The 27,991-nt window shown below is 42.9% G+C and overlaps 1 protein-coding gene across 3 annotated transcripts in view; it reads right to left on the bottom strand.

Moving 5' to 3' along the window:
* ZNF609 (zinc finger protein 609) overlaps positions 1–27,991 on the bottom strand; it is a 102,899-nt gene that overhangs the window by 9,748 nt on the left and 65,160 nt on the right. For all 3 annotated transcript variants that reach the window (XM_081838704.1, XM_081838706.1, XM_081838705.1), the window contains exons 3-4: positions 7,216–7,441; positions 43–130 (exon numbers count right to left, since the gene is read on the bottom strand). In XM_081838704.1, the coding sequence (XP_081694830.1) occupies positions 43–130; positions 7,216–7,441 (314 nt within the window). The remainder of the gene's footprint in view (positions 1–42; positions 131–7,215; positions 7,442–27,991) is intronic.

Genomic DNA, 27,991 nt, shown 5'->3' with positions numbered 1-27,991 from the left:
CCAAGCACACTACAGGAAGAGCCTTTTTGCCTTATGCTTTACCTGGGTGGTGCCCAATCATGCTGCGTGCAATCCAGTAGCGTCCCCACATAAGTCTTATTCCTCCAGGTGACATTCACCACCAGCATACCTGCAGGAGCAAAAGGGAGGATTGTGAACACTCAGTTCTCTTGCAAATCTTGCCCTATCCTCAGCCTACAACTTAGCCACAGTGCAGAAACATCCTGCTGAACAGGTCAGAACAAGTGTGGGTGGAGACAGTTACCAAAGCCTGCAGCAGAACTCAGGTAGCACTTGCTTGGGGCTTTGTATTCATTTAGTTATTTGGCCATCAATACAACTGAAGAACCCCCACCTTACTGGTTGCGTGGCTGTAGACGGTTCAGAATAGTCCTCAAGGTCAGGATTCTGATAATATTGCTACTATAAACAGCACTATGTTTATTTAATGCACTGGTTGTATCTTCAATTCTGCAGAAAGCAGTATTATTAGGAAACACAGGTGCTCTTGTGGGGTGGAATTCACAGCTACGGCCAACCCCTGCCTCTGGGCACATGTATAGGTCCAATACAAGAGGTACCTTTACCTTTCCAACACATTTTTTTCTCTGCCAGTCAAACTGGCCAAAAGCTGGTGCCCAAAGTAGCTCTATTACTGAACAGCTTAAGAGCTTATAAACACATACACTAACCTCATCTTTGTATTCCCCAAAACATATGATGGATCATGCATTTACAGAAGAATCAAGTCCACAGGTGGGGCACCACTTTTATTTTGCAGACTCGATAAATACATGGCCAACCCTCTCGAGAGCCACATCCAACAGCTAGGTGAGACTACACACCTGACTTCATGATGTTAGATGGATTTCTCCACGGAAAACCATGGAGCTTATCCTTGGTGTCAAATCTGAACAGTGTCAAATGCAATCCCCACTGTAAATGAACAATCAGGAGTATTCCTGTCAGCTGTGACTGTAACTATCCCACAGCTAATGCTTTAAGATGTCAGGTCCACATGTTGGAGATTCTCCACCATTGCTCAAACCCCATCCAAGGGCAAACAACTTCCGAGGGCTGAAACTTGCACCACCCTGCATTCATTTTGAGCCTCTCTCTTTAGGAGCAGAACCTGGGGGGTAAAGACTCTGTACTAGACAACACGTGCCCTACTGAGGAACTAGTCTCTCTAATCCCGTGTCAAGAAAATATTAAAACAGGAGTGGGGATCTCAATAAAGGATTATTGATTGTATAGAATAGACTCATAAGCACTCCTAGGCCAGCTGTGCTCAGCTGTCCAGTTTCAAAATTTGTAGCACTCACTCAGGATACTCTTTGTCTGCAGATTTAGTTTATAGGTCAATAATGAAGTCTCAGAAGGAGCAAATATTTGAAATAACCAGCTGTAGGAAAATATAGCGACCTTTGTAATCTTCATTTTCAATTTGGGGTCAAAAAATTCTCTCTCAAACAGAAGCAAGCACTTGTTAATGACCTACAGTTTCTGGGTTTCACCACAGAAGCATCTGAGTCTGTTCTTCCAGGTCCCTACCAACATCTGCCATGTGCACTACCAGAACCCAAAGAGTGCTCACTAATGGCTCCTTGTCATCCTGGAAAACAAGAACTGGGGTGCCAGAGGGTTCTGTCCTGGGCTCGTTGTTGTTCAACAACTTTGTAAATGACTTGGAGAAAGGAATTTTCAGATCACACCAAACTGGGAGGGGTAGTTAATGCCACAGAAGACAGATTCAGGATTCAATATGGCCTTAAAATATTGGAGAACTGGGCCCAACTGAACATTATTGTTTCAATAAGGACAAATGTAAGGTTCCACACTTAGGCAGGAAGAACCAGCTGTACCAATATAAGATGGGGGACATATGGCTTGCCAGCAGTGTATGTGAAAAGGATCTAGGGGTCTTAGCAAGTTTAATGTGTCAACAGTGTGACACAGCACCAAAAAAAGCTAATACTATTGTAGGCTGCATCAACAGAAGTATAGTGTTCAGGTCACAGGAACTAATAGTACCGTTCTATTCTGCCTTGGTCAGACCACACCTGGAATATTGTGTCTAGTTCTGGGAACCACAATTTAAGAAGAATATTGATAAGCTGAAATGGGTGCAGAGGAGGGTGACCTACATGATCAAGGGTCCGGAAACCAATGGGACTGGGGGTCTGCAATGTGTTCATTGGCAGGCTGGCTGTCTTGGTGAGAGCTCTTTTGACTGTGGGACTGTGAAACTCAGAATGTTAGGAAGTGCAGACAAAGCCTTGATTTTTTTATTTTTATTTTTACTTTTTTTAATTGTTGGAGAAGGTTCCCTGGCTCCTCAGAAAGCTCTCAGCATCTTGGCTCCTCTGTCGCCCACACCACCTCCCATTGCACCCAACATCCTTCCTGAAGTTCCAGAATCTATCTTCCTGCAGGTGTCACCATCATCCAGCAGGCTCCGGCCCTTCAATGCAAGGCTGCTTTGTAAAGCTTTATGCTCAGGCTTCACACACTGCTTTCCTGCAGAGCCTTACAAGTTAATTGCGTGGCAAGACGCCAGCAGCTGCTTCCATCTCGGAGCTGGCAGGTCAGATTAGGAAGGACGTTCTGGCAGTCTGCCTGCTGCCATGATCACAGGAGAAAGATGAAGAGCTCTGTAAAGCAGAGACCTCAGCGGTGGTTGAGCTGCCCCCTCCCTTTGCCTGCTGCTCTGGCAACCAAACAAAGCACAAGACTAATTGTAACTCCTGCCCGACACACCGTGTCCTAGATTTAACCTACCTCAATCAATCACACACAAAAAATCCCTCCCAGCAAATACATTCAGAATTATTTTGTGAAATGCAAGATGATTTGCGATGCAGCCTTTGCCTCTGAAGAACCACCCTAGTTGGGGAGGGAGGGGGAAAGAGAGAAGTGGAAGGGCTATGTTCAGCCAGCACTAGCAATCCAGAGCCAACTATGATTAAGGCATTTGGAATTGCTGTAAGACTGGAGAAGGAGAGACCTTATCAAAGCATTACAAACCTACCATGTTCTGGCAGTAACCCTGCTTTTTTATGCTATTCCTAAGCTCATCCCTAGTGCTTTCTAAAAGCAAATCAGGATAATAATCCCCACTTTTATAGGGCCAAAGAGATGCAGCAGCAGCTCATCTAAAAATCACAAATCCAGCTGCTGAGGCAAGACTCCTTGGTCAGAGACTCCAAACTGCAGCCCTTTTACAGGTGGCAAGTTCAGATGCAGAGGGATGGCAACTATTAAGAGACATAGATTGTTTTCAGACCAAGAGTCTTTTGAGACTATTGTTTTTGTATGTAATAGATATGCAGCTGTAACTCAGATGTTGTAGGGGTATCCAGAAAGGTTTCCCCAAGGAAACATTTCTGTTGCAAGCATAATGCATTTTTCCCTGGCACACATATGGAGAAAATGACTACTGCATGGAATGTGACTACACAAGCATCACAGACCCTGAATGCTGATGACATCACTGGGGATAAATGACACGCATTCACCTCCCAGGTGCCATTTTGCCAACATTTTTAAGGTTACTTATTTTCCATTCATTTATTTGCATCCACATTTCCTCTGTTTCTTTCAAGTCTATTGCCTCATCCTTGTCCCTTTTCCTTATGTCTCGATATCTATTAGACTGTAAACCTGCAGGATTATTTTGGATTGTAAAGTATCTAGTTATAGCTATAAATAATAGTTATAAATACATAAATGTACATTAACCGACTCCAATACTGAAGTGCACATCTCCACATATTTTTTTAATCAGCCCCAAGTCTCCATTGCTATGAAGAGAAGCAACAGCTTAAGAAACATTTTTCTTCCTTTCCAAATTGTCTGCTTTCACAAAACCTATCATTTTCTGTTTCCCATGACTTATAATCATTAGCCCCTAGGGCAGACAGCTGGGGTGGGGGTGCAGGGAGAGGACTGTATTTCATTAAAAAAAAAAGAAAAAAGATATTAAAACTGTGGCAGCTAGGGCGATGCAAGGTTTAAAATTGTATATATCCTCTAATTTGGATACAACTCAGTTTGCTAAGTTTGAGTTTTCAGCAATGCAAAATTCAAGTGGTTTTGTATGCACTAAATCACCATAATGGCATTGCCTTCTTCTACCCAGAGACTGTGTGAACTGCCACCTTTTTTCACAAAAAAGAACCCCTCTCAAAACAAAAAAAGGGAACATCACAACCCCAAGATAAAACGAAAGGCACGAGATTCAGGAAAATACGCTTCTGACGTTTCCTTTGTGCAGCAGCTGCTGTTGCCATGCAGTGATCCTTGTTGCTATGAAGATCTCCATGTCAGACAATAGCTTTTTAGCTCTAAGCACTATTGCTATTGGCTGAGATATTTCCCAGGTGAGCAGTGATGGTGCCTGAATCATCAGTTTTAGGGGTTGGTTGAAATTGGACCTCCCCCACATGGAGCAGGTCTGGAGAGACAGGAGGCCCTCTTTAGTTACAAGGCTTTCTCCCTCCTCCCCAACCCCCAGTGGCATTAATCACAGCAAGAGGAAAATGGGAGCCTGGCAACTCATAAGGCAGCAAGTGGTGTGCTGCATTCCAGTATAATTAGATCCATTAAAGATCCCGGCAGATCAGAATCACGCCTAACAGAATTAGGAAAACTGCTAAGACAGCTGTCTTAAATGCCTTAAAATGTCCACAGAAGTATTTAACACAACATATCCTTGTGAAAGGCAGGCAGAAGGAACAAGCAGAAGTTAGAAGGCTGCTGCCATGCTAAGCAGATAGCTGCCTATGGAACATAGAGAAGTGCTACAACTGTCGCATAAGTTGACGGCCTCAGAAGCAGAGAGTAGCCCAGCCATGCAAACAATTCCACAAAAAATGTAGCAATTCACCTTGCCACAAAAATACAGACATCAGTCATTTGTGACACAGAGGCCTGAAAGGACAGAATGTACCAGTTTATTTTACCCTTCCTTGCCAGACAACCTGAAAGGGATTTTTACCTGCCGCAGACAACCAAGTGAGAGTACAAACCTGAAACTACCCATGGGAGGTCATTAAAAAACACGTGTTCTCATAAACTAACCTTGTTTAGTTTATGGGCTACCCGCCCACACTGATCAAACCTGCTGAAATCCTGTGGAGAGTTTTTATCTGTTCTCATGAAGTACTAAGATGGCTACTCCTTGCTTTGTTGTTCATTTCAACTTCTACCAGCTTCCATTATGTGGCAACATCAGCTGGGGACACTAGAGCACCAACAGCATTGTACACACAGAAAAGAGAACTAGGACTCATGAGAAAGGTGTGCTTACATGTTAAGAAACCAAAGAAGGATAAGCCTTTTTTATTATTATTGGTATCTTTCAATTCCTTTTGAAAATAACCGGAAATAAAATTCTGCTATTTGTCATATGTATATTTTGGCTCAGCATCTAACACAATGTAAGAGAAATGACCTAAGCTAGCAAAATTGTAAACATTAACCTGAAATCCATTAAGTGGGGAGGGTGGCAGGAACCTCTTGCCACATACATTAACCAGACTCCACATACTCAAGTCAGCCAATGATGCAATAGTTCCAAACTGCTTTGAAGGATGCACAGCCTCTGATGTGAGAGAAAAATCATCACTTCTGACAGCAGGGACCAAGCAGCAGCCAAGAGTAGCCTCACAGGCAAGATCTTTGCACACATTGCACTGAATGAGTACAGGTTAAAAATAGCTGAGCTACAGGAATCACAGCATACCTCCTAGGCAAGTCCTGAAATCATAGCTGATCTTTAAAGAAGAAAAGAAAAAAGACTAACATGAAAGGACAGGCTGCAAAAACCATTAAAAGCCAAGAGCAAGAGGGAAGGCAGCCAGCAGCGTAAGACAAGTGCCATACTCTGCCTGCCTCCTAAAACAGCATTCTCTGAAACACATATAGGAGGACTGGACATTGCCATATCATGAGATATGTAAACTACATAATTATGGGTGCCACTACCACAGAATCCAGAGGAATAATGGGCTTGTCCCACAGTATTCTGATATTCCAGAGGGATGAGACCCTGTGGCAAATCCTCTGCACATCAAAGTTTTGATATGTGCCTGGTAAATATAAGAGTGTAGAAGAAAGGGGGTGGGTAGCATCAATCAAGAGAAGGTTACTACAAAAAGCAAATAATAGGTGATCCAGTGCTCACTGATCATCTCTTTCAGCCTTTCCACAAAAAGCACTGGAGACACCAGTGTGCAGACCTACCAATCTGAGAAAGAGCACCTGTCAGGGCTTTCTTCTCAAATAATAACTGCTTAGAACCTGTCAATTCCACTCTGCCTGGCATCATATTAAGATGGATATGTAACAGGCCAAGGAGATATATTTTACTTCTCAGCAAGATGCTGTCCTTGCATCACTTTCACTCAAGGTAATTGCCTACCTCCCAGTTTCTACTGGCTGTCTGTGTAGATGAATCACATCTCTTAAGGAGTAGAGGCAATGGGCTAGTGATGGTGGCAGAACATGGACTGGCTTGCCGGGGTAGAAAATGCACTCACTGTTTTTAGAAGCAGGCACACCTGGCAAACATTCATTCTACCTCCAACATAAAAGACTAATCTGAACAATGGCCCTGGGAGGAGGCTTTAGAAAATACAAGGTCAGGAAGTGGGCAGAATATAGAATTCAAACAAGGTGCAAATATGTAGCAGGTAAGATGCTTTGGCCTCAAATCAAGTGATTTCCCCCCGCCCCCTTTAGCTTATAATCAGAGTAAAACAGGCACTCTAAAGGTGAAGGGAAAAAATATTTCACGTGCCTAAATACAGGAACCCAGAACAGCAAAATCAAGGCAACAGGCATGACCAAGTTTTTAGACATGGTGTAGTCTTTTATCTCAATACCTAAGTGCTGCTTCACTGTTTGTGAAGAAGTGCAACTGCTGAAGAAGATAGGATGCAAGAATAGGTGGTACACCCCAGAAGCCTCTACAGTGTGTTCTCATTTTGCCTAGCGAAAGGAGCCTTCTTGGAGCAGCTTTTACCCTGGACTACACCACTTCCAAAGGAACAATACTGACCCAATTAAGAGCAATTTGCATTATGGCAGAGTCCTCTGGGGCAACATTTATTTTGTGCAATGCCACACAAATTGAACTAGGCTGGGATACAGCATTTAAACCATCAGTTGACCAGCACTACTCTTAAAACAAACATACTGAAGGACACCTACCGTCTTCTGTCTCCTGCCATACGATGCCCTCCAGATTGACACTGGTGCCAGGTTCACAGGGGCCCAAGCACTCTGGCTCCGTAGCAAGAGCCACATCACATGTGTTCACCCCTACAGAGCGAGTGCGTACCATTATCTGCTCACATGGTGATGAGATATCACTGTTGACAACAGGAACAAGAAGATGCAATGGTAGCACTGCAGGGGTGGACACTGGAGACTCCATCTGGAAAAAGAGAAAATACAAATGAATACAGATGGATAAGGGCAGCTGGGTCTTCCTTATGTCTGCAACACCCCCAAATTTAGATGGTCTGGCATTTAGGCCCTATATTTGCCACTTGGATCTTAGCTTTAGGAGCAGATGTCACAAGTTCTTACTCAATATGTTCAGCACTGGAGGACAGAATCTAGGTGCTTTTTGCACCCCCAACTTGTGAATGGAAATTATAGCATTTTACAAATTAAGTTTTGACTCATCCAGCGCCCTCCTCCTCATATGCCTCCTTAAACATGCAGCTCTTATTTAAAAGGGAAAAGGAGACCAAGGCCTAGCTCTCACCCAGGTAGTAAGCTTCTTTCTGAGTTATAGACGGGACCTCATATGGACAGAATGCATGTGTGTGCGCACGCACACACGCACACACTTAAAACTGGCACAATGGGTAGGGGATGGACTAGGCCTCTTTTTCCTTGATATTTAAGGATTAACCCTCCCCGACTCTGGAGTTATTTTTGTAGGAAGAAGCATTAAATCACACAAGTTCTGCATCTGTAGTCTGATGTGGTACAAGCCAGACATAGGTTTACCGCCTTGGTGAGAACTAGGCACTGGTTATTGGCCAGTGTGTATTCTATAGAAACAGATTCCAATATGGCAGGTTCAAGTTATCCCCTGAAGCCTGCCACCAAGCGATCACATTGCTACCACAAAGAGCAGGAAAATCACCACTAATATGCAGGTGATATGTCACATATGAAGAAAAGGCAATTTCAGGGCCTTATCCAACCTGCCCATCTCTTTTCAAAGCAGAACTATCTCCCTCTCCCAATTTAAGTAACCACCTTATAAAGGAAATCCCTCAGCCACCCCTGAAAGAGAATCTGCAGCATGAAGATGCTGGCTGCTCAGACAGAATCAGTTTTTGAGTACAAGGTTTCCAATTTGGCTTTTGCTGCCTCCAATAATCAGTTAATTCAAAAATTGTTCCAAATGCCACTCAACATTCAAGTGATGGCCCTGGGTATCTTCTGGTAAGAGCAGACACATTCCAATCAGGGGGATAAAGGCTTCAAGCTGTCATTTTGGGAAATCTGCCTGCTTGCTGGCGATTATAGCCTGCTGTTCTTGGTCTCAGATGAACCAAAAGCAAAAATCTCCAAGCCCCTTTGCCAGAAGATACCCTGCACACTCTCTTTCCCATGGGCATTCATGTACATAAAATCAGGAGTTATTTATGGAACATTACTGCCAACAGTCACACACACACATTCAAACTAATTCTGGTTTTTGAACAGTTGTCAGATAATCCTCCTTAGCTGATGCCATCCCTCTCCCCCCCTCCCCCTCCCCAACTAGCTATGTCTTTTTATAAAGTAATTAAATGCAATGAAAGAGAGCAAGTGGATTCTTGTGTGCCCAGTGCTGCACATCAGAATTACATCTCTACAATGTACCCAAAACAATCCTTGGGAGGGGAGAGTTGTACAGTATCATCGCAAATATATTGAGCTCCCTTCAACTCTCAGGAATAATTGTGTCCAAAAACTTAGTAAGAAAATGGTGGGAAAGGGCAAATTCTATGTTAGCTAGTGCCCCTGAAAGAGGATGAGGAGGGGAAAGCCCTCATGTTTATCCTTCAGTGAACACATTCTCATTAAATGTTCCCCATCACATGAGCAATAACTGAGGGAAACAGCTGCCTTCCCTTTGGCAAGGTTCGGTGCCCAAGAACGTGGGCAATGCTGAGCTCTGGGGATGGATTTTCACTTCCAGTCATGTTAACATAGCAGAACGAAACACCCAGAGTGCCTTTTGCCTGCTTGCCTGCATTTGGCTCCTTCTCCTTCTGTGTATATCCTTGCTCTGGACAGCTGAACAAAGCAAATCCAATCTCATCAACATTTAATACTGGATGCCAGTTTAATCTGCAGTGACTGAGCTGGATGTATCTGCCCAGGCAGGTAGCAAAGCTTATGGCCTAGTTCTCTCAGAGGCAGTAAGTCTGTATCTTGATTGTACCAGTTCCCTCAGCCCTCACTTCAAGACCAAATGCTCTCTTGCAGAAAAAAAATAATTTCTACACATTTCTAGCATGTTAGAACAAGGCTATAAATCTAACCTGTATTTATGGATGTACCACTTTCTCAGTACACTTCCCACATAGCCAAGACAACCCTTCAAACCATCAGGTAACTATGGTTAGTTTTAACTGCCAAACCATGGTTTTCAAATCTACTTCAACCCATAGTTTGGAAGTTTGTGCCAACTATAGTTTGCCTGATTGATGTCAAACTATGGGTAAAGTAAAACCAGCAAATAGAGGAGGGAGAACATGGTTGAACACTCAGCTCATGTTATCCATCTTCTAAACCAGAGCTGCTTATTCTTTGGCCCTTCAGATGTTGCTGAACTAAAGTTCTCCACTTCCCTGGCTATTGGCCACGCTGGCTAGGACTGATAGGAACTGTAGCTCAAAAACATCTGTAAGGCCACAGGTTAGCGATCCCTGCTGTAAGTCATGCTTGGGAGGATGAGGATTTGAGCCTGGCTTATACAGTGGTGCCTCGCAAGACGAAATTAATCCGTTCCGCGATTCTCTTCGTCTAGTGGTTTTTTCGTCTTGCGAAGCAAGCCCATTGACGGCTTAGCGGATTAGCGCTATTAGCGGTCTAACGGCTTTTAGCGATCAGCTGAGAGGCGGCTTATCAGCGGAACAGCTGATAAGCAGCTTAGTGGCTTAGGAAAGGGGGGGAGCGGAAAAAACCCGCGGGAACTCGCAAGATTTTTTTCGTCTTGCGAAGCAACCCCATAGAGAAATTCGTTTAGCGAAGCGCCTCCAAAACGGAAAACCCTTTCGTCTAGCGGGTTTTCCGTCTTGCGAGGCGTTCGTCTTGCGGGGCACCACTGTATCTCTTGCATTTTAAAATGTCTCCTGGCAAAAGAAGTGCAGTCTTCTGTGCATGGTGGGGTATGTCACATTTTGCTGAGAAGGGCCCCAATGACTGCATTTGTGAAATCAGGCCAATTTGCTTAGTTTCAAGCTTAGGAACTGCCTTCTGATAAAGATTGACATGGAGACAGAAAAGAAACAGGCATGCAGAGACTAAGTAAAAAGGTAAAGGGTCCATTAGGACCATTAGGTCCAGTCGTGACTGACTCTGGGGTTGCGGCACTCATCTCGCTTTATTGGCCGAGGGAGCCGGCGTACAGCTTCCGGGTCATGTGGCCAGCATGACTAAGCCGCTTCTGGCGAATCAGAGCAGCGCATGAAAATGCCGTTTACCTTCCCGCCAGAGCGGTACCTATTTATCTACTTGCACTTTGATGTGCTTTCGAACTGCTAGGTGGGCAGGAGCAGGGACCGAGCAATGGGAGCTCACCCCGTTGTGGGGATTCGAACCGCTGACCTTCTGATCGGCAAGTCCTAGGCTCTATGGTTTAACCCACAGCGCCACCCGCATCCCTAGAGACTAAGTAGCTACACTGTAATCACAATGCATTTGCAAAGATTGCAAAGATTCCCAAGGTGTCTGGGAGCAAGAAAAGGTCTCAGTGGTGGCTGCATACCCCTTTATCCTGACTAAGAGAGAATTTGCTTATTGGGACAATTCCCTAGAGCAGTCTCACAACAATCTAAAGCACATTTTGCCTTGATTCTGGCAACAGCTCTGACACCACCCTAGAAAGGAATGTCATCTACAGCCCCAACATGGTAGACTTACACTTCTCAGAATTTCTGCCAGCTGGACTGACATCCTCTGAAGAGCTCCCAGGTGGAGTCCTATCAATTAAAGTTGAGGATCAAGGTCACACTGCCACAGAAGACACTAGAAACATCTACCTGTTGCTTGTGAGAACAGAGAATGGAACTAACCAGCTGCTCCAGAAAACCCTGCTCTTTAATCCTGAGCAGATGCTCCCTCCCCCCACATATTAAAGCAAAATACTTGGCAAGAAACCATGGTCACTTCATCTTGGAAGATGGAAACTGTTTCACCACAAAATACCCTGTATACAGATCTGGGCACTTCTTGGTGCATTTAGAGTCAGGGTAGTTGCAGGCTTGCAAACCCTTCAGCTGCTTTCTACTTTGAAAGGTAATCAGCACTCAGCAGAAGAACACTAATTGCCACTCCAGCTTTGCTAATTATCATTTGGTCACATTTGTAATCTGCATTATGCCACAGAGCATAATAAGCAGCTTGCTGAGAACCATCTAATAAGTGAGGTGGCTTTATGGGATTTCATATTTCACTCTGCCATGGAACAAATGTAGTATCATTTATCAGCTGTCGGGGTGAAGAAAGGAGACAGAAGGGAGGGAGAGTATGTGTAGCTCTATCCTCCCTGCAGCTTTTGAAGCCAGAGAAGGAAGGAAGGAAAATCTTAGAAATAGCTTTTCAAAGAAGGCCATGAGAGAATATACTCTGCTGACCAGAATACATGTCAGAGGAGGTACTGGGAGAAAAGGGAAGAATTGAAGCCTAGCTTCACATCTCTCAATGGCAAGCCTCTGCATCTCTTCTGAGCTGCAAACAAGACCAGTGTATTTGCTCAACATAAAATACCAGAGACAGGCTGATGGGGAAAGAAGAGAGCTGGGAATCATTAATCTCCCTATAGGTAGTAATTACATTGTGTTCTCCTCCTGTGCAAAAACTCCTGCTAGGCTCAGGAACTAAACAGATTGTCAGAGCCAGACATGCAATGAAAACTACTGGCAAGTGCAAATGTTGGACTGCAGAGAAAAAGTCTCCGAAAAAATTACATCAGCCACTGCCAGATGAGCAAGCTGTGTTAGTGTGTTATAATGTCAAATGGCACATACCTGACTACCACCAACTTCAAAGTCCCTTTAAAGCTTCATGCACTAGGTCATGAACATATAGTAAGGGATCTAGGACCCTCTCAATGAAAGTGAATCGTTTTGGACTTAACATAGCCACTATCTCGTCTTCCAAAATTCTGCATTGACGATCCACACATACACACTCCTTTTCTACTGCCCAGACTTGCATCATCCTTCTGAACAGGTGCACTCAGTGAATAAATCTCAAGTGCTAGGGCAAAATAAATACACCAGTGAAGAGCAAGTACCAATAGTGTTGAACTTTTGATAAGACTGCTTGCCCAGTACATCTGCAGAAACATAGGGTTGTGACTGATATTGGATTCAACCCACAGCCAAAAATAGAATATGACTTCACAAAAGGGCATCTCTTAAACTAAGATGCCAGGTTAAGTGATGGCTTATGAAATGAAGAGGGAGAGAACCATGTACACCACCTTGACCTACTTGGAGAAAAGGTGGGATATAAACTCAATAAATAAAATAAATAAAAGTCCACACTTACATATTCTATGATGGTAAGGATGCCTTTGATCAAGTAGTCAGCTACCTTGTTTTAATTGTATCCCAGTCAGAGGGTCCCAAAATGCAGTTGTCAATGGTGACCAGAAGTTAAATTTTAATAATAATAATAATAATAATTTTTATTTATACCCCGCCCTCCCCAGCCAAGGCCGGGCTCAGAGCGGCTTACAAGCAATAATAAAAACAAGTTGAATGATTACAACTTAAAAACAAAATTAAAATACAACATTAAAATATTGAAATATTAAAATATTAAAATTTAGCCTCAGCGCAGGAGAAGGGAAGGAAAAAAGAAAGAGAGGGAGGGAATCAAATGGGCTCCAAGCCAAAGGCCAGGCGGAACAACTCTGTCTTACAGGTCCTGCGGAAAGAAATCAGATCCTGCAGGGCCCTGGTCTCATGAGACAGAGCGTTCCACCAGGCCGGAGCCAGAGTTGAAAAGGCCCTGGCTCTGGTTGAAGCCAATCTAACTTCCTAAATTTTGGCAATCATAAAAGAAAATATACTGTCCAGGAAAACAACTTTTATATATTTTTTTAAAAGAACCATTGCCAACAAAGGTGGGAATGGAGTGTCACTTCAAAAAATCTGTCATGCTCTGGTTTCCTCTGTTTTTTTTGTTAGGACACAGAATCAGTGTCATGGCCTAAAAAGAGTCATCACCCCTTCATATATGCAAATACCACCTGCTGCTCTTCCTCTGTAAAACCCATTGATGGACACAAAACCACATCTGCCTCTGTGGAGCTAGAAGCAGAAAAGCCTACCCTGCAAGAGTCTAGGTTGATTACTAAGACATGCCAAAGTTTCTAGACCGCTGATTACGGTGCCACCTGACAGTCAAGGCAGGAATGACAGCTCTCAGTTCCAAGACCTGCAGGTGTATACAGGCTATTTAAAAACCAAACACCCCCAGACCCCATGCTTTGTCCTCCCAAAATATCTCTCCTAACTACACTCTCTCCTCATCACCAAGTAGATCATAAAGGACTGCAGGAGATACTCCATATCTCTGGAGTTCCAAAAATGCAAAGGGAGTGAGGAGATTAATAATTATGTTTCCAAACTATCACTCATGTAACAACTGTATTTCCATGAGGAAATATATATAACATTCTATAACATTCTTTCATTATAACTGCTTAGAATTAATTTTGTTTTTTCTCAACCGTTATATCAAATTGAAGTGAGGAACCCTACAGCACTGATATAATTTGCCTACTGTAACGACACAGATGAAAACACAAAAAAATTAAAGCACGCTCCAAACATTCATCCCAAAACCTATATATTATTTTGACATAACTGGAAAGAAATGAGGTCAATCTTTTACACTCTTTAGGAGAGGTTCTCATCTATTAACACAAAGCAGCCAGCAGAAAGACAACTTGGAAAGGAGATATTTATATAGTGGAAATGTCCACACTTAGACCACAATTGGCCTAGAGAAGCAGGTGTGTTTAAAAAGAATGCTACACCTCATGTATTTACATAAATTTAGTATACCAGCAATGTAACATACATTGAAATTTATTTCTCCCTAGTTCTCCTTATTTATATTTCTCCTTATTTATACACACACACACACACACACACACACTGGTACCTCGGGTTAAGTACTTAATTCATTCCGGAGGTCTGTTCTTAACCTGAAACTGCTCTTAACCTGAAGCACCACTTTAGCTAATGGGGCCTCTTGCTGCCGCCGCGCCGCCGGACCACAATTTCTGTTCTCATCCTGAAGCAAAGTGCTTAACCCAAGGTACTATTTCTGGGTTAGCGGAGTCTGTAACCTGAAGCATCTGTAACCTGAAGCATATGTAACCCGAGGTACCACTGTATATATATCAAACCAAGCAGTGCTTAATTTTTAAACACTCCCATCCTTCTACTTTCTGTAAGGACTTTACAGATCCTATATATTTAAAAACTCTGATCCCTAGGGTAGGCAGGAAAGATACTGAGCAACCCTAAAGTATCTTACTAGCAAGCAAAGGCAACCAGTCCTTCAGGATAAGAGACTGTGCCATACAGACTTCATCTCTCAACACTAGCTAGTAAGTAATGGGATGACTTTCAAAGGCTGATAAAACAAAACAAATTCCTTCCAGTAGCACCTTAAAGACCAACTAAGTCAGTTCTTGGTATGAGCTTTCGTGTGCATGCACACTTCTTCAGATACACAGTAATCAAGAATGAAATAAATTTGTATCTGTGTATCTGAAGAAGTGTGCATGCACACGAAAGCTCATACCAAGAACTGACTTAGTTGGTCTTTAAGGTGCTACTGGAAGGAATTTGTTTTGTTTTGACTATGGCAGACCAACACGGCTACCTATCTGTAACTGGAACTATGAAAGGCTGATAACTTCATGCTTGCCACCAATTCACAGCAAGGCAGAAACATACTACCTGCAACAAAACTGAAGAGAAAAATGCATGACTAAGGTACCAGAAATTTGTGAGTGCCCACTGGGTCTTCATGGACCCCTGTACAGTATCCCTGCCTGACAAATGTATGTATTTTCCCATTAAACTAGAGTTGAATGCATCTCATTAAAAAAAACACCCACCCACCCAAGAAACACCAACTATTACGTAAATCAGAAGTTTTCAACCTTTTGGGGTCCACAGCTCCCTTGATCAACTGCATTCTTTCTGTGGCACCCCTGTTGGGCGCAGGAGCCCAGTTATGTCACCCCTTGCCTGCAGAGCTGACAGCCTCTCGCCCTTTTTCGAACACTCTGCCTTGTGGAGTGTTCCCTCAGCATTCTCTCTTCTCCCCTCTCCTTGGGAGTCCTCTGGGCAGCTGCAGTTGCCACTCTGGTTGCTGAGCTGTCCCCTCTGCCCCAAAGAGAGGTGTCTCCTCATACTGCCCCAGAGGCACCATTTGCCTGGGGAGCTTGTAGCCAGGGCTGCTGCAACAATCAGCTGCACAAGCCTTTGGGAGGCAGAGACGCAAGAGGGCATCAGGGGAGGGAGGGGAGGAAAACGGGACAGAGGCCAGTGTAGCCCGCAGCACCCCTGACCATCATTCAAGGCACCCCAGGTTGAAAACCACTGACTTAAATGGAATCTATCTGATCCCAATATGAAAGATCAATAGAGTGCTTACAACTGTAAGAGGCATAAGGATTTCTACTAATGCCAAAGAGGTGTTCTATATTAGGTCACTGTGTTGTGAAACAGCTTCTTGGTGTACATACATAAAGAACAAAAAAGGTATGGGCTACATGGTATTTTCCATGGTGGGGGAAAAATCAACATGTAAAAGCAGCACACATAAAACAACATTTGAGAAAGCAGAGGAATGTCACCTTGAAGTAAGCTATAGCAATGCCTCATAAATCCTCAATGCTTTTTAGCTATAGCCTTTCTGAAGCTGGCTAAGTACCAGATCCTTAGCAATCAAGAATGCTCACCAGCCCCAAACAAAAGCAAAAGCCATCTGGATATATAATTCTATGTAAATTTATTTCATTCTTGATTACTCAGCAGTGGTTCGGCTACTGCCGAAACCATGCAATCAAACTCCCAGTCACACATCCTTACCAGCCTGCTGACAACAAGCTCTCTTTCAGTTCCACCACAGATACTGAAGTTACTAAACATGCACTGCTGGTATCAATAATACCCTGACACACAAAGGCATCACACTCCAGCCCACCTGCCTAGATCTTTATTGCCTATGAATGTAAGTAGCCAAATAGGAAAAGGTTCCCCCTAGAGCAGGGATACTCCAACAGCACTACTCTCTTAGTGACAACGCGGCACTCAAGACACATGTGGTTGGAACCACATCTCACTAAACAACTGTAGTTTATCTTAACTTCACACATTTCAATCACCGTAGCTCAAGAATAGAATAAACTTGTTCCATGATGCTTATGTGTAGCATCATAAACCTGGTTGTAATTAGTATATATTTTGTATCCTGCTTTCAAAGAAATAGGAATCTAGAGGTAGGTCAGATCGAAAGTCTGTGGGGGACCTCTGACTCTCCAAATATTGCTGGACTATGAGCTACAGCTCCCATTTTCCCTGACTATTGACCACATTGCCTTGGGCTGATGAGAGTAATAGTTCAACAGCATCTGGAGGACCACAGGTTCCCCATCCATGACCTAGTGAAACAATTATTTCTGCCTATATCTCCCCTTAGTGAAACAATACCTTACCCCATAAAGCAGTCACTCTACATTTTTGGAATTATCATACTTGCTCTAAAGCTGATTCTGCTTGTCACTTACAGAATAGTTGATGTTTAGGACACAACTCAGTAAGAGATATATGGCCTGACTGAGAAAAGCAAGAAGTGCAAATTACAGTGAAATGGGCAGAAGAAAATGAATACCCCAAAGAAGGTGGGCAGGTGGTCAATACAAAAAAAACAAGGTCTTCCTCATTTCAGTTGCCTCCCCAAGCCTGCAAATAAGTACCAGTCACTAATAAGCAATGCACTTTACTGAAGATGAACCAATCAGGTAGCAAAAGAGGTCCCCACAGCAGGAACTCGCCTCCAAATTCTGTCATCTAGTGTTAAGATGGCAGAGCTTGTGTTAGCATCCAGAAGTGACATGAGGTACTGTACAAACCAGCAGCAGGCAAGGTAGGCACCAAGCCAACCAAATTCCTTATTCTTACATTGTGTGTAGTGTTCAAAATTAGCCAGGCATCAGGCGCATTTTGCACCGGGCTTTTGATCATCTGAGACCAAGTGAAGGTGCCTGAGCACCCGGATGGGGCCTGACATCTCCACCATTTGGAGGTGAATGCCTGGGGATCATTGGATCTGGACTGTTTTCACACACTTATGCTCAATCTGTAGAATTCTATCAGTTATATTTTATCTGCACAATCAGAATGAATTTCTGGAACCAAAATGCTTTTTCTGTGCAGCCTTGGCAGGAGCAGTCACCATTAAGAAAAAAAGGTTGGAACAGGCCAATAATTATGTGGATTGTCCCTGGATCAAGTGGCTTTTCTTCTTTAAGTTCTCAAAGCTCTTAACCTAGCTCAAGGTTGTCATCTGAACTAGCCAGATGTTTAACTGAGAATGTTTAACACAGTCCATTATTTGAAAAAATAAGACTTTAGAGTTCCTTACCAAAAAATGTCAAGTAGACATTCCATTTTGGAGACTGTAAACTTGGTCTAAGACGCCATTTGGTGCCTAGCTTATATATCTGAGTTTCTAACACTGCTTGTGTGCCTCAAAACCCAGCAAGGATATAAGGCAGCCTTGTCCTCTTACTATTGACTGAACTCCCAGATTCCCCACTCCTTCCTTGAGTGTTCTTCTGAGCAGACCAAAATAAATACTCTTACAATCAAGAGTTGCAGAAGTGGACTCAATCAGTTCACTAGCAAGATGAAATTACTTCGAGCCTGTGAGATGGGCCAGGCTGCACAATTCTAGTAAGCATACTGGCTTCAGCAGTCACAATAACTCCTTACAAGAAAGGCCAGATTTGTCAGGATTAACCCTTGTATGGGCCAGTAAACACCATGGAACAGGAGACAAATCCAAAAACCTCTAAGCTGGCTGCATCTCAAGAAGTTACTCAAACTTTGAGCTGTACTGAATCAAATATATTTCACATGCAAACAGCACAAAGCACCTACAGTGCCCCTCATGAAAGACTAGAGCCACCTTTTGGGCTGAAATGTATCCATCACAGCAGAGCAGAAGCCAGAATTTTCTGGCTTCTACTTCAGAGCTAATGATAAATGATGCTCTTTGCTGGTGCCAAGTACCACAGCTAAAACACTTTTCATGCTGTAGCAAATAAATTTGTTTCAATTCCCAGAATGTTAGTCTTTCTCTTACTATCTAGGAATCTGATTCCTTTGAAATTAGAAGGAAAGGGAAGGACAGTGAAGGTGAGAAATGATCATCTCAGAGAATGTGGCCACAACCCCACTTTAATTTTAGACAAAGGTATTGCTGAATGAAGCAGTCCCTTGCAACCTAGAATCCCTCTGACTGTTTAGAGCTCTAATATATCTCCCATTTCTGGGGTCAAAAACTCTGCTGCTGAAAATCAGGAATCCTATTTGCAGACAAATCTGGAAAACTATGCTTTCCCTCTTGCAATCTGCTCCTTTTCCACTACTGGTGACAACTCTTCACACCCACTGCATGGCACTTCTGCATAGAACTCCAGGTCGGCCATTTCTTCTACATGAACATGGATCTAGCATCCCTTCACCAAGAAATTTTCATAGGTGGGCTAACATGCCTTTAATGACTTAAGTTCTATCTTGGAATAAAGGAGGAGGTTCCATCACGGAAGAGATACATATAATTTAATAACATAAAATGGCTGTCTAAAATTGCCCTGGGAAAGCAGGCATGTCGCCTCTCAGTTCTTTGTGCCCTTGATGAAACAGAGACGCTTTTAGCAAAGTCAACTAAATATATGCAGTCCTAGCATTATTCTTGTTGCCTAGAGAAAGGCAAAGCCAAAGGTTGGATACCTGCAAAATGATTGGGGCTGGTTGGATGACAAGGACAAGACGTGCACAATATGTTGGTCTCCAAAAGTTAAGCATGGAAATGGTTACATAAAAAAAAATTGCTCTAGCTTGCAACTCAAACATGACATAACCGCTATACAGTATTTCCTTTTGTTGCCCTGGAATTACCACATTTTCTCCACTTCTGACTGGCTGATCCATCTTCAGGAGCTATTAAGCTATGGAAGAATGTGATTTGGAGGAACCAGCTGCAAAATTTCTGGATGACAGGTCATTTCAGGCCAAGTCCTTGGGCCAGGATCCAGTTAGCCTACATGACCTGAAAGTTATCACTTTGCAAGCTTTCAGCAAGGCAGGGACAACTTCAGCCATCTGTGAATGTGTCCAGGGCGTGGTGTCTAGATTCCTTTTAAGCTGGGCTAACAGCCAAGGAATTTCTTGGCTACTGGACGTAACTAACCCCTATATAGTTTCTGGTAGCTACGTATTCATGCATCAATTTACCCTTGTGATAGATGTATGAGTTATACATATATAAAATGTTTGTTTTAACTCCTCCTTCATGAGAAGATTCAAAGAAACATTTAAAATATACATAACTCACACACACTCCAGATAGGTTAACCTGTTTCCTGCTTGATTATTATAAAAAGCTATCTCCAGGTAAAAATTGAGAGTAAGCATAGACAACTAAAGATAATTTCTAAATTAAGTTTTGTACCTGGAGCACACATTCTATAAAGAATATTGGTTCAGACATTTCTTCTGATGAACCTATCCTGAAATGAGGATGTGGGGTCAGAAAGCACCATCAAATAAACCTGAACTTGCATAATCTACTTTCCGGTATACAATTTCTCTAGGGGGTGGCAGAACACTTTCCGTCCAAATGCAGATTTCTTGGTGGGAGCACAAATGAATTAAAGGGAAAGGAAAAACCTAATTTACATTTCAAAAGCTGTGTAACCATTTCAAGTTGAGCTTTGCACAGCACTAGAGATGCTAGTGCATGCAATGGTCGTGTGTGTGTGCGTGTGTGTGTGTGTGTGTGAGAGAGAGAGAGAGAGAGAGAGAGCGCGCGCACAACCTTTTGTGAGGGGAGATAAAAGTAGTGTTGAAATTCCCCAGGCACATTTTGTGACTGACACGGGTCCAACTGCAACCACATGGAGATCTCTGGATACAGGTTGGCAACTGAGATCTAGCTTTCTTCAGCAGGTAAGCAGAAGAGCATTTATACTTCACCTTTTTCTCCACCCCTCTTCGAAATTAATCCCTACAACGACCCTGCGAGGTAGGTTAAGAGGCTATGATTGGCCCAAGGTCACCCAGTGAACTTCATTACTAAGTAGGGATTTACACCCTGATCTCCCAGGTCCTAGTCTGGCACTCTAACCACTACACCACACTGGCTTCCTAAAGCACTTTTGTTATGGGGCAGCTACATAAATTAAGTAGGTAAATAAATATGAGGAAAGCAAAATGTCACTCTGAGAAGGACCTGAAATATTTACCTTGAAGCTTGAATTTGTTTTATTCTGGATTGTTTTATTTGATTATTTAATGTGTTATAGACTGCTCTGATTTTTTCCCCTTTAAAATATAAAGTGGTACAGAAATAACTCAGCAACAACAACAACTTCCACTGGCGGGGGTGGGGGAGATCGAATGTAGGAAACTATGAGCACATGAAACCAAACATTCGGTGGTGTTCCTTTTTGGCTATAGACAAACATAATAGTTTAAAATCTTAATGTATAGAACTGGGAAAACCAGGTTCTACCTAGAAACAGCTTTTATCCAGTGTTAGATACCCAGATATATAAGGTAATCATCAAATAGCACCTTAAACCTATGTTGCTGGTTGCCACAATGGAGTATCTAGGCGCCATTTCTTCCTTTTATTACAGTAAAGGATTTTGGTTTTGGGATTGAAAGGACTTTGTTTAACCTTAACCCCTTTGTTTTGTGCTTTAGGAGATCTTGATGTCCACAGAAGACAGGGGGATAGCATAGTGTCAGTATTTGTGATAAACCCCTTGCCTGCTCTTTAAGATTAAAAAACGGCATTCCCCCCTCCCTGCAATGCTGCAGTTGAAATGCTTCCTTATACTTTGTACAGATCCTTCTATGCAGAGTAAAAGGCAGTTTTCAACCATATCCAGCCCAGTAGTGCAGTAGGAAGGGCTCAAAATATTCCGTGTACGGGTAGGCATGTATGCAAAGAGTTGTGTGAGACTGCATGTCTGGTTAATGTGTGAACTGCTATGTGTATGTTTATGTGTGCTGTACATATGGTGAATGTGTGGTTATGTGCAGGCGCTGATCCTTGCAGTGGTAGCTGAATGTCTTTGCGGCCCATAGGCCAAAGAAGACTAGCCACCCTGCTTCAAAACATGCTGATTTAGAACAAAATGATGTCTTTATGTTATTTAGGAAGATATGCATTAAGTATATGTAACAGCTTAAATGATTAAGCAATACTTTCACTTGTGCAGAAAAAAAATATTTATTATTTGTGCTGAGCTGCATTAGGATGGAAGCTGGCAACTAATCACAAGCACATATACTGTATGATTAATAAAGTGCATAAGTATTAAGATAAAGATAAGTACACATGCATGAACCAGATCATTTACCTGGAGACCAACCCTGCCAAACTGTCCAGAAGCAAAAATTAGCAGACTGACTAGAAGGGTGCTTTTTCTTTGAGGCGAGAAGTATGTGTCGTTAGGGTGGCCGACATACTCAAAAATTCATGACTTGAGGAAATGTACTATTCTGAGTAAGTTGCAGAGCTCATGCAAGTTAAGAGGAGATAAACAGAAGTGTGAAATCCCCAGGGCGGTCAGTGAATACTGGATGACATCTATTAAAGCTAGATTCCATCTGCTATGATGGCTTGCCAGTCCCTAGCCTGCAATATCTAGTCAATTAAAATAAATATATTATCTGTGTGTCTTCAGTAGTGCAGTTCATATAATAACTGACCTCAAGCGGAAGGTATTCCCTCCACCCTGCAATTGTTTTATTTTATATAGAAAAGCAGTCCTTTAACTCCATGGTCACAAAAGACCAAATTAAGCTTGACAAACCATTATAATCTGATATAAGATGTTCTGAAAGTCCAATTAAAAATAATCTCTTCTTATCTACCTTAGAGAGCTCTGACACAATAAAGTTCTTGAGATGCTTTATTTGTGTATGTAGCAATTATAAAGGTATTTTCCACACGGGGCCTCATGCAAGTAGAGACCTGGAGAGGACATAGTAACACAGTATACTGCTGCAATTGTTTGCAAACATGTTGTACACAGGTATGGCAAGAGATTAGAGGATACTTGGCTTCTGAAGGAAGATATGTGTGTATTTTAGATATGATAAGTGGGGAAGACAAGATGTTTTAGAGCTGTTTATCCCTCAGGCAAGAAGAGACATCTTCTTCCAGTCTATTAAATATTAAAGCCTCTAACTTGTTATTGTGTGCATGCCGCAGCGCTCACAGGTTGTATACCACTGAGGAGAATGCTTGTTTGCTTGCTCTCATTTCTCCTCAAAGAACTACTTTTTTATTTAAAGTTACAAAGAGAGAGCCAGTTTGCTTCTCATCACAAATATGGTTCTGAGCAGCTAACTGGGCAAACATGGAGGAAAACCAGGAAACATATATCCTCAAATTTGTATATAAGAACAGTTATACTAGGATAAGACCAAAGGTTCATGTAGCCCAGCATCCTGTTTCCTACAGCAGATACACAGAAGCATTAGCAGGGCCTACCTTGATGGCAATAGCCCACTTCTGATACTGTTCCCCACCAAACAGGTACAGTGGTACCTTGGATTACATACGCTTCAGGTTACAGACTCCGCTAACCCAGAAATAGTGCTTCAGGTTAAGAACATTGCTTCAGGTTGAGAACAGAAATCGTGCTCCGGTGGCGCGGCGGCAGTGGGAGGCCCCATTAGCTAAAGTGATGCTTCAGGTTAAGAACAGTTTAAGGTTAAGTACAGACCTCCGGAACAGATTAAGTACTTAACCCGAGGTACCACTGTATTCAGCAGTACTCACCAACACAGACAAGAAAACAATGTTTTTCTTCCTGGTGAGCAAATATGTTCAGAGGCCATATGACTGTGTAGTGTGAAAGCTTACAGCCTGAATTCATGCACAGTTAAGTGCACCTAGTTATTCATACACTATCAAAAGCAGAGGAGAGAGAAAGACAATCTATTGTGTGCAGGAGCACTTTTACTACATTCCCAGTGACTAGTAGGGCTGGGCAATATCAGCTTTTCAACATTGCGGTATATCACCAAACATCACAGTCTGGCAATATACCATGGTGTTGAAAAAACAAGCTGCGTTGGCCTCAGCCTGCGAGGCGCTGGGTGAAATTGCTGCAGCTCTCACTGAGGGAGCTGAGGCAGTTTCACCCCAGCGCCTAGTGGGCTGGGACAATGCATCTTGTTTGTGTTCCCGATCCCAAGCTGAGCCATCCCAGGTGTTCCCACCACTTGTGGACGAGCAGAGAGAGCACAGCGGATCCTTTGCGCTGCTCTGTCGGGGATGGGGAGGGCTCCCATCCCCGGCAGAGCCATCCCTGGTGCTCCCCCAGCTTGCACATTAGCCAGTGCTGGGCTGGGGGATCCTTTAACTGCTCGGCTGAGGGGAGCAGCAACCACACACTCCTCAGCCAAGCAGTTTAAAGATGCAGAAGGAAGAACAAGCTGTACTGGTGCCTCGCCAATGCAGCTTTTTTTTCTCCCTCTGCACAGTATGAGGGCAGAGTGGGATGGCAATTTCACTCAGCAATATATTGCTGGTGAAACTGCCACCACTCCTGAGTCCCTCTGCTAGCAACACTTGCTGGAGGAAGTCGCTAGCAGAGGGACTCAGGTGCGGTGGCAGTTTCACCAATGATATACCGTCGGGTGAAGCCAGTATCGCGATCTGCTCCTCATACCGGTCCTGGGCAATATATTGGTATGTCACCCAGGCCTAGTGACTAGCAGAAATAATTTTTGGCAGCCAAGTTCAGACACCTTTACTGATCTCTGCATATAGTTATTATCGCTAGAAATCTATTTTTCCACCAATAATTTGTATAAACCTCTGTTAAGGCAAGTAAACCAATGCCCATAATATCTTGGTGAAAATTCTATTAAAGAATTATGCATTGTGGTGTACACATCATGCACAGGAAAAAATATATATAAAGATGACCTCTGGTGCAGGGGGAAAATGGAGTAGTATTCAGGAAGCCCCACCAGTATTTGAATGGTATGTTCAAAGGTACACAAAATCCTGTTCAGTTGCCTCACGTCTACCCTTCTATCAAGAAAACCCATCTTGCAATATGCTGGGACTTGCTCTTTTCTCATTTTTCCTCCTGCCAATTAAAGCTGGTCATTATCCATCATCATCTAGGAATCCTTCCTTAAGTCTCTGTATTATATCCCAATGAATTGCTACAATTGGATCCTGCCCTTCACAGTATTTTTGCTGCTCAATAGCCATAAAGAGATTAAATGAAGACATTTAATCAGGATTCCCCAGTGAGGTCCACTGCTCACTAGAGATTTCAATCTGGATCTAAGGTAAATACTTCAGCGCTCAACCACCCTAGCTCCTCTAGCTCCTGACCCTTTTATTTAAGGATTCCAGTTTCTCCATATGCATGTGATCTTCGGTTGAAGGGCAGTATATTAATTAATTTAATTAATTAATTAATTAATGCAACTATCATACAGCTCTCACCTGGACAGCCTTCCACTCTTCTCACCAAGCTAATTCCCCCTCCTTCTCCGAATTCTTCTTTGCAAAAGCCCCCCAAGTTTGTGCCTTGAGCATTTTCAGGAACAAGACAGATTCCTTCTGTGCTTCCTCACACCAGTTGTCCCACGGTGGACAATATTCCCTCAACATGCTCTGATTTCTCCTTTCAGAGACTAACTTCCCTGGGTAAGCGGCATGTTACTTCTGCATTCTGTACAGCACCAAGGAACAATCTGTGCAAAATAATATGTAAAATAGCAGTACATCCCCAGACACCACTGAATTGTCCTTTATCATGCTGACTTGCATGTTTACCACTGCTGCTACTTTACTTAATTAGAGCAAGACAAAATGCCTGTGGGAAACCCATAAACAGGGCCCAAGCACAAGAACTGTCTTCCCTCCTGAGGTTTCCAGCAAATGGTATTCAGAAGCAATACTGCCTTCAACTGTAGAGGCAGAGCACAGGCATTATGGCTAGTAGTCATCAATAGTCTTCCCCTCTATGAATTTGTCTAACCCTCTTTTAAAGCCATCTAAAGTGGTGGCCATTACTGCCTCTTGGGGGAAAGAGTTCATAATTTAACTACGTGCTACAAGAAGAAGCACTTCCTTTTATCTGTCCTAAACCCTCCAACATTGGAGGTCCACGAGTTTTAGTGTTACGAGAGGGGGGGGGGGACTTTTTTTTCTATCCACTTTCTTCATGTCATGAATAATTTTATAAACTTTTATCATGTTACCTCTTAACTCAACTTTCGTCTCAACTAAAATGTGCCAAATGTTGCGAACTTTCCTTATAGGAGAGTCTCTTCATTCCCTTGACCATTTTAGTTGTTCTTTTCTAAATCTTTTCCACCTCTACAATGCCCCTTCTGAGGTGAAGTGACTGGAACTGTGCACAGTATCCCAAGTGCGGCTGAACCATAGATTTGCATAACAGCATTACGATAGCAGCAGTTTTATTCTCGGTTCCTTTCCTAATGATCCCTATCATGGAATTTGCCTTTTTCACAGTTGGAACAGTATCTTCATTGAGCTATCTACTGTGACCCCAAGGTCTTGTTCAGTTCAGACCCCATGAGCATATGCGTGAAATTAAATCTTTTGTCCCAACGTTACACTTACCTACCATTAAGCTGTATTTGTCATTTTACTGCACACTCACTCAGTTTGGAGAGGTTGTTCACAATCTCTTTTTGTTTTAATTTAAGAAACCATACAATAATGACCAGCAATAAACATACAAAGAGCAGTTAGTTGTGTTTCAAGCAACTTACCAAATATGGGGCTTCAAGTCTTATCACTGAAGCAAAGGCCACCATGCCAATCTTCAGTCTAATCTCCAAGGGCCAGGAGAACAGCAGCATATTTAGGGTAAAGGTAAAGGTACCCCTGACTGTTAGGTCCAGTCACAGACAACTCTGGGGTTGTGCGCTCATCTCGCTCTACAGGCCAAGGGGGCCGGCGTTTGTCCGCAGACAACTTCTGGGGCATGACTAAGCCGCTTCTGGTGAACTAGAGCAGCGCACAGAAACGCCATTTACCTTCCCACTGGAGTGGTACCTATTTATCTACTTGAACTTTGACGTGCTTTCGAACTGCTAGGTTGGCAGGAGCTGGGACCAAACAACGGGAGCTCACCCCGTCACGGGGATTCGAACCGCCAACCTTCTGATCAGCTAACCCTAGGCTCTGTGGTTTAGGGAATCCTGGTCTATTTTTTCACTGAACAGGAACAGAGCATGATTAAAGATACGGTAATGAACATCAATTTTGATGACCAACAAAGGAACAAATTTCATGATGGTTGTGATACTACTAGCTATGATAGCTGAGAATCAGTTTTTTGTGTTCAGAGACAGGATACTTCTAATTACCAGATGTTGGTGACAAACAGGATACGGTTCTCATATACGCACAAAGAAAAGGAGTTATATCAAGCATTTAACCCACCATTGTTTATACTGACTAGCAGTTTATACTTTCTGAAATTTCTCTAGGGTTTTAGAAAGGAGTCTTGCAGTGCTACCTGAATGTACATTGAACATAGGACCTTTTGCATGAGAAGTATGTGTTCTTCCACTGAGCTAAATCCCTTACCCAAAGCTTGTCCACTATGACATGTGTGAAGGCTTCCTAAGGTGATCTCACTGATCAGTGGCCGGATCTAGACATATCAAAGAAACGATTCAGTTAAACACGTTGTAAACTCACACAGGGAAATCCAATAGGGAAAGACGGGACTCCATGGTGGCATCTGGTGTCACAGTGTTATACAGTGGTACCTTGGGTTACATACGCTTCAGGTTACATACACTTCAGGTTACGGACTCCGCTAACCCAGAAATAGTGCTTCAGGTTAAGAACTTTGCTTCAGGATGAGAACAGAAATCGTGCTCCAGCGGCGTGGCAGCAGCAGGAGGCCCCATTAGCTAAAGTGGCGCTTCAGGTTAAGAACAGTTTCAGGTTAAGAACGGAGCTCCGGAACGAATTAAGTACTTAACCAGAGGTACCACTGTATTGCATATACAATGCATATAAAACACCGTTTCTTTAACAATCTAGCTGAGTCCAGTGTCACTGGTCAGACAGTACAGGATTAGAAGGACCTATGGCTTGATAGGTTAAAACAATTCTTGTGAAACATTGAAGAATGCTCCCCCCCCCAAGTGAGCAGAGATGCTGCTTTGCAGTGAATATTCCTAAAGTGCAAGACTACCACCTGAATACTAAATTAACAATCACGTTTGCTTCAAGTTGCTACACTAAAACACTACCAATCTATAAACACAGAACAACAGCTACAATGCAAAGTGAGATCTTTTCAAATGTGAGTACTGCAGATGAGAACTAAGTCTGGCATGCAAAAAACAAGATTTGTACATTTCTGAAAATGCTGCCTGGAAATTACTGTGGGTTA

The sequence above is a fragment of the Podarcis erhardii genome (assembly GCF_964252035.2).
Source record: "Podarcis erhardii genome assembly, chromosome: 14".
Taxonomy (NCBI): domain Eukaryota; kingdom Metazoa; phylum Chordata; class Lepidosauria; order Squamata; family Lacertidae; genus Podarcis; species Podarcis erhardii.
Note: the sequence above shows the minus strand (reverse complement) of the source record. Positions and strands in the feature narration are given on the sequence as shown.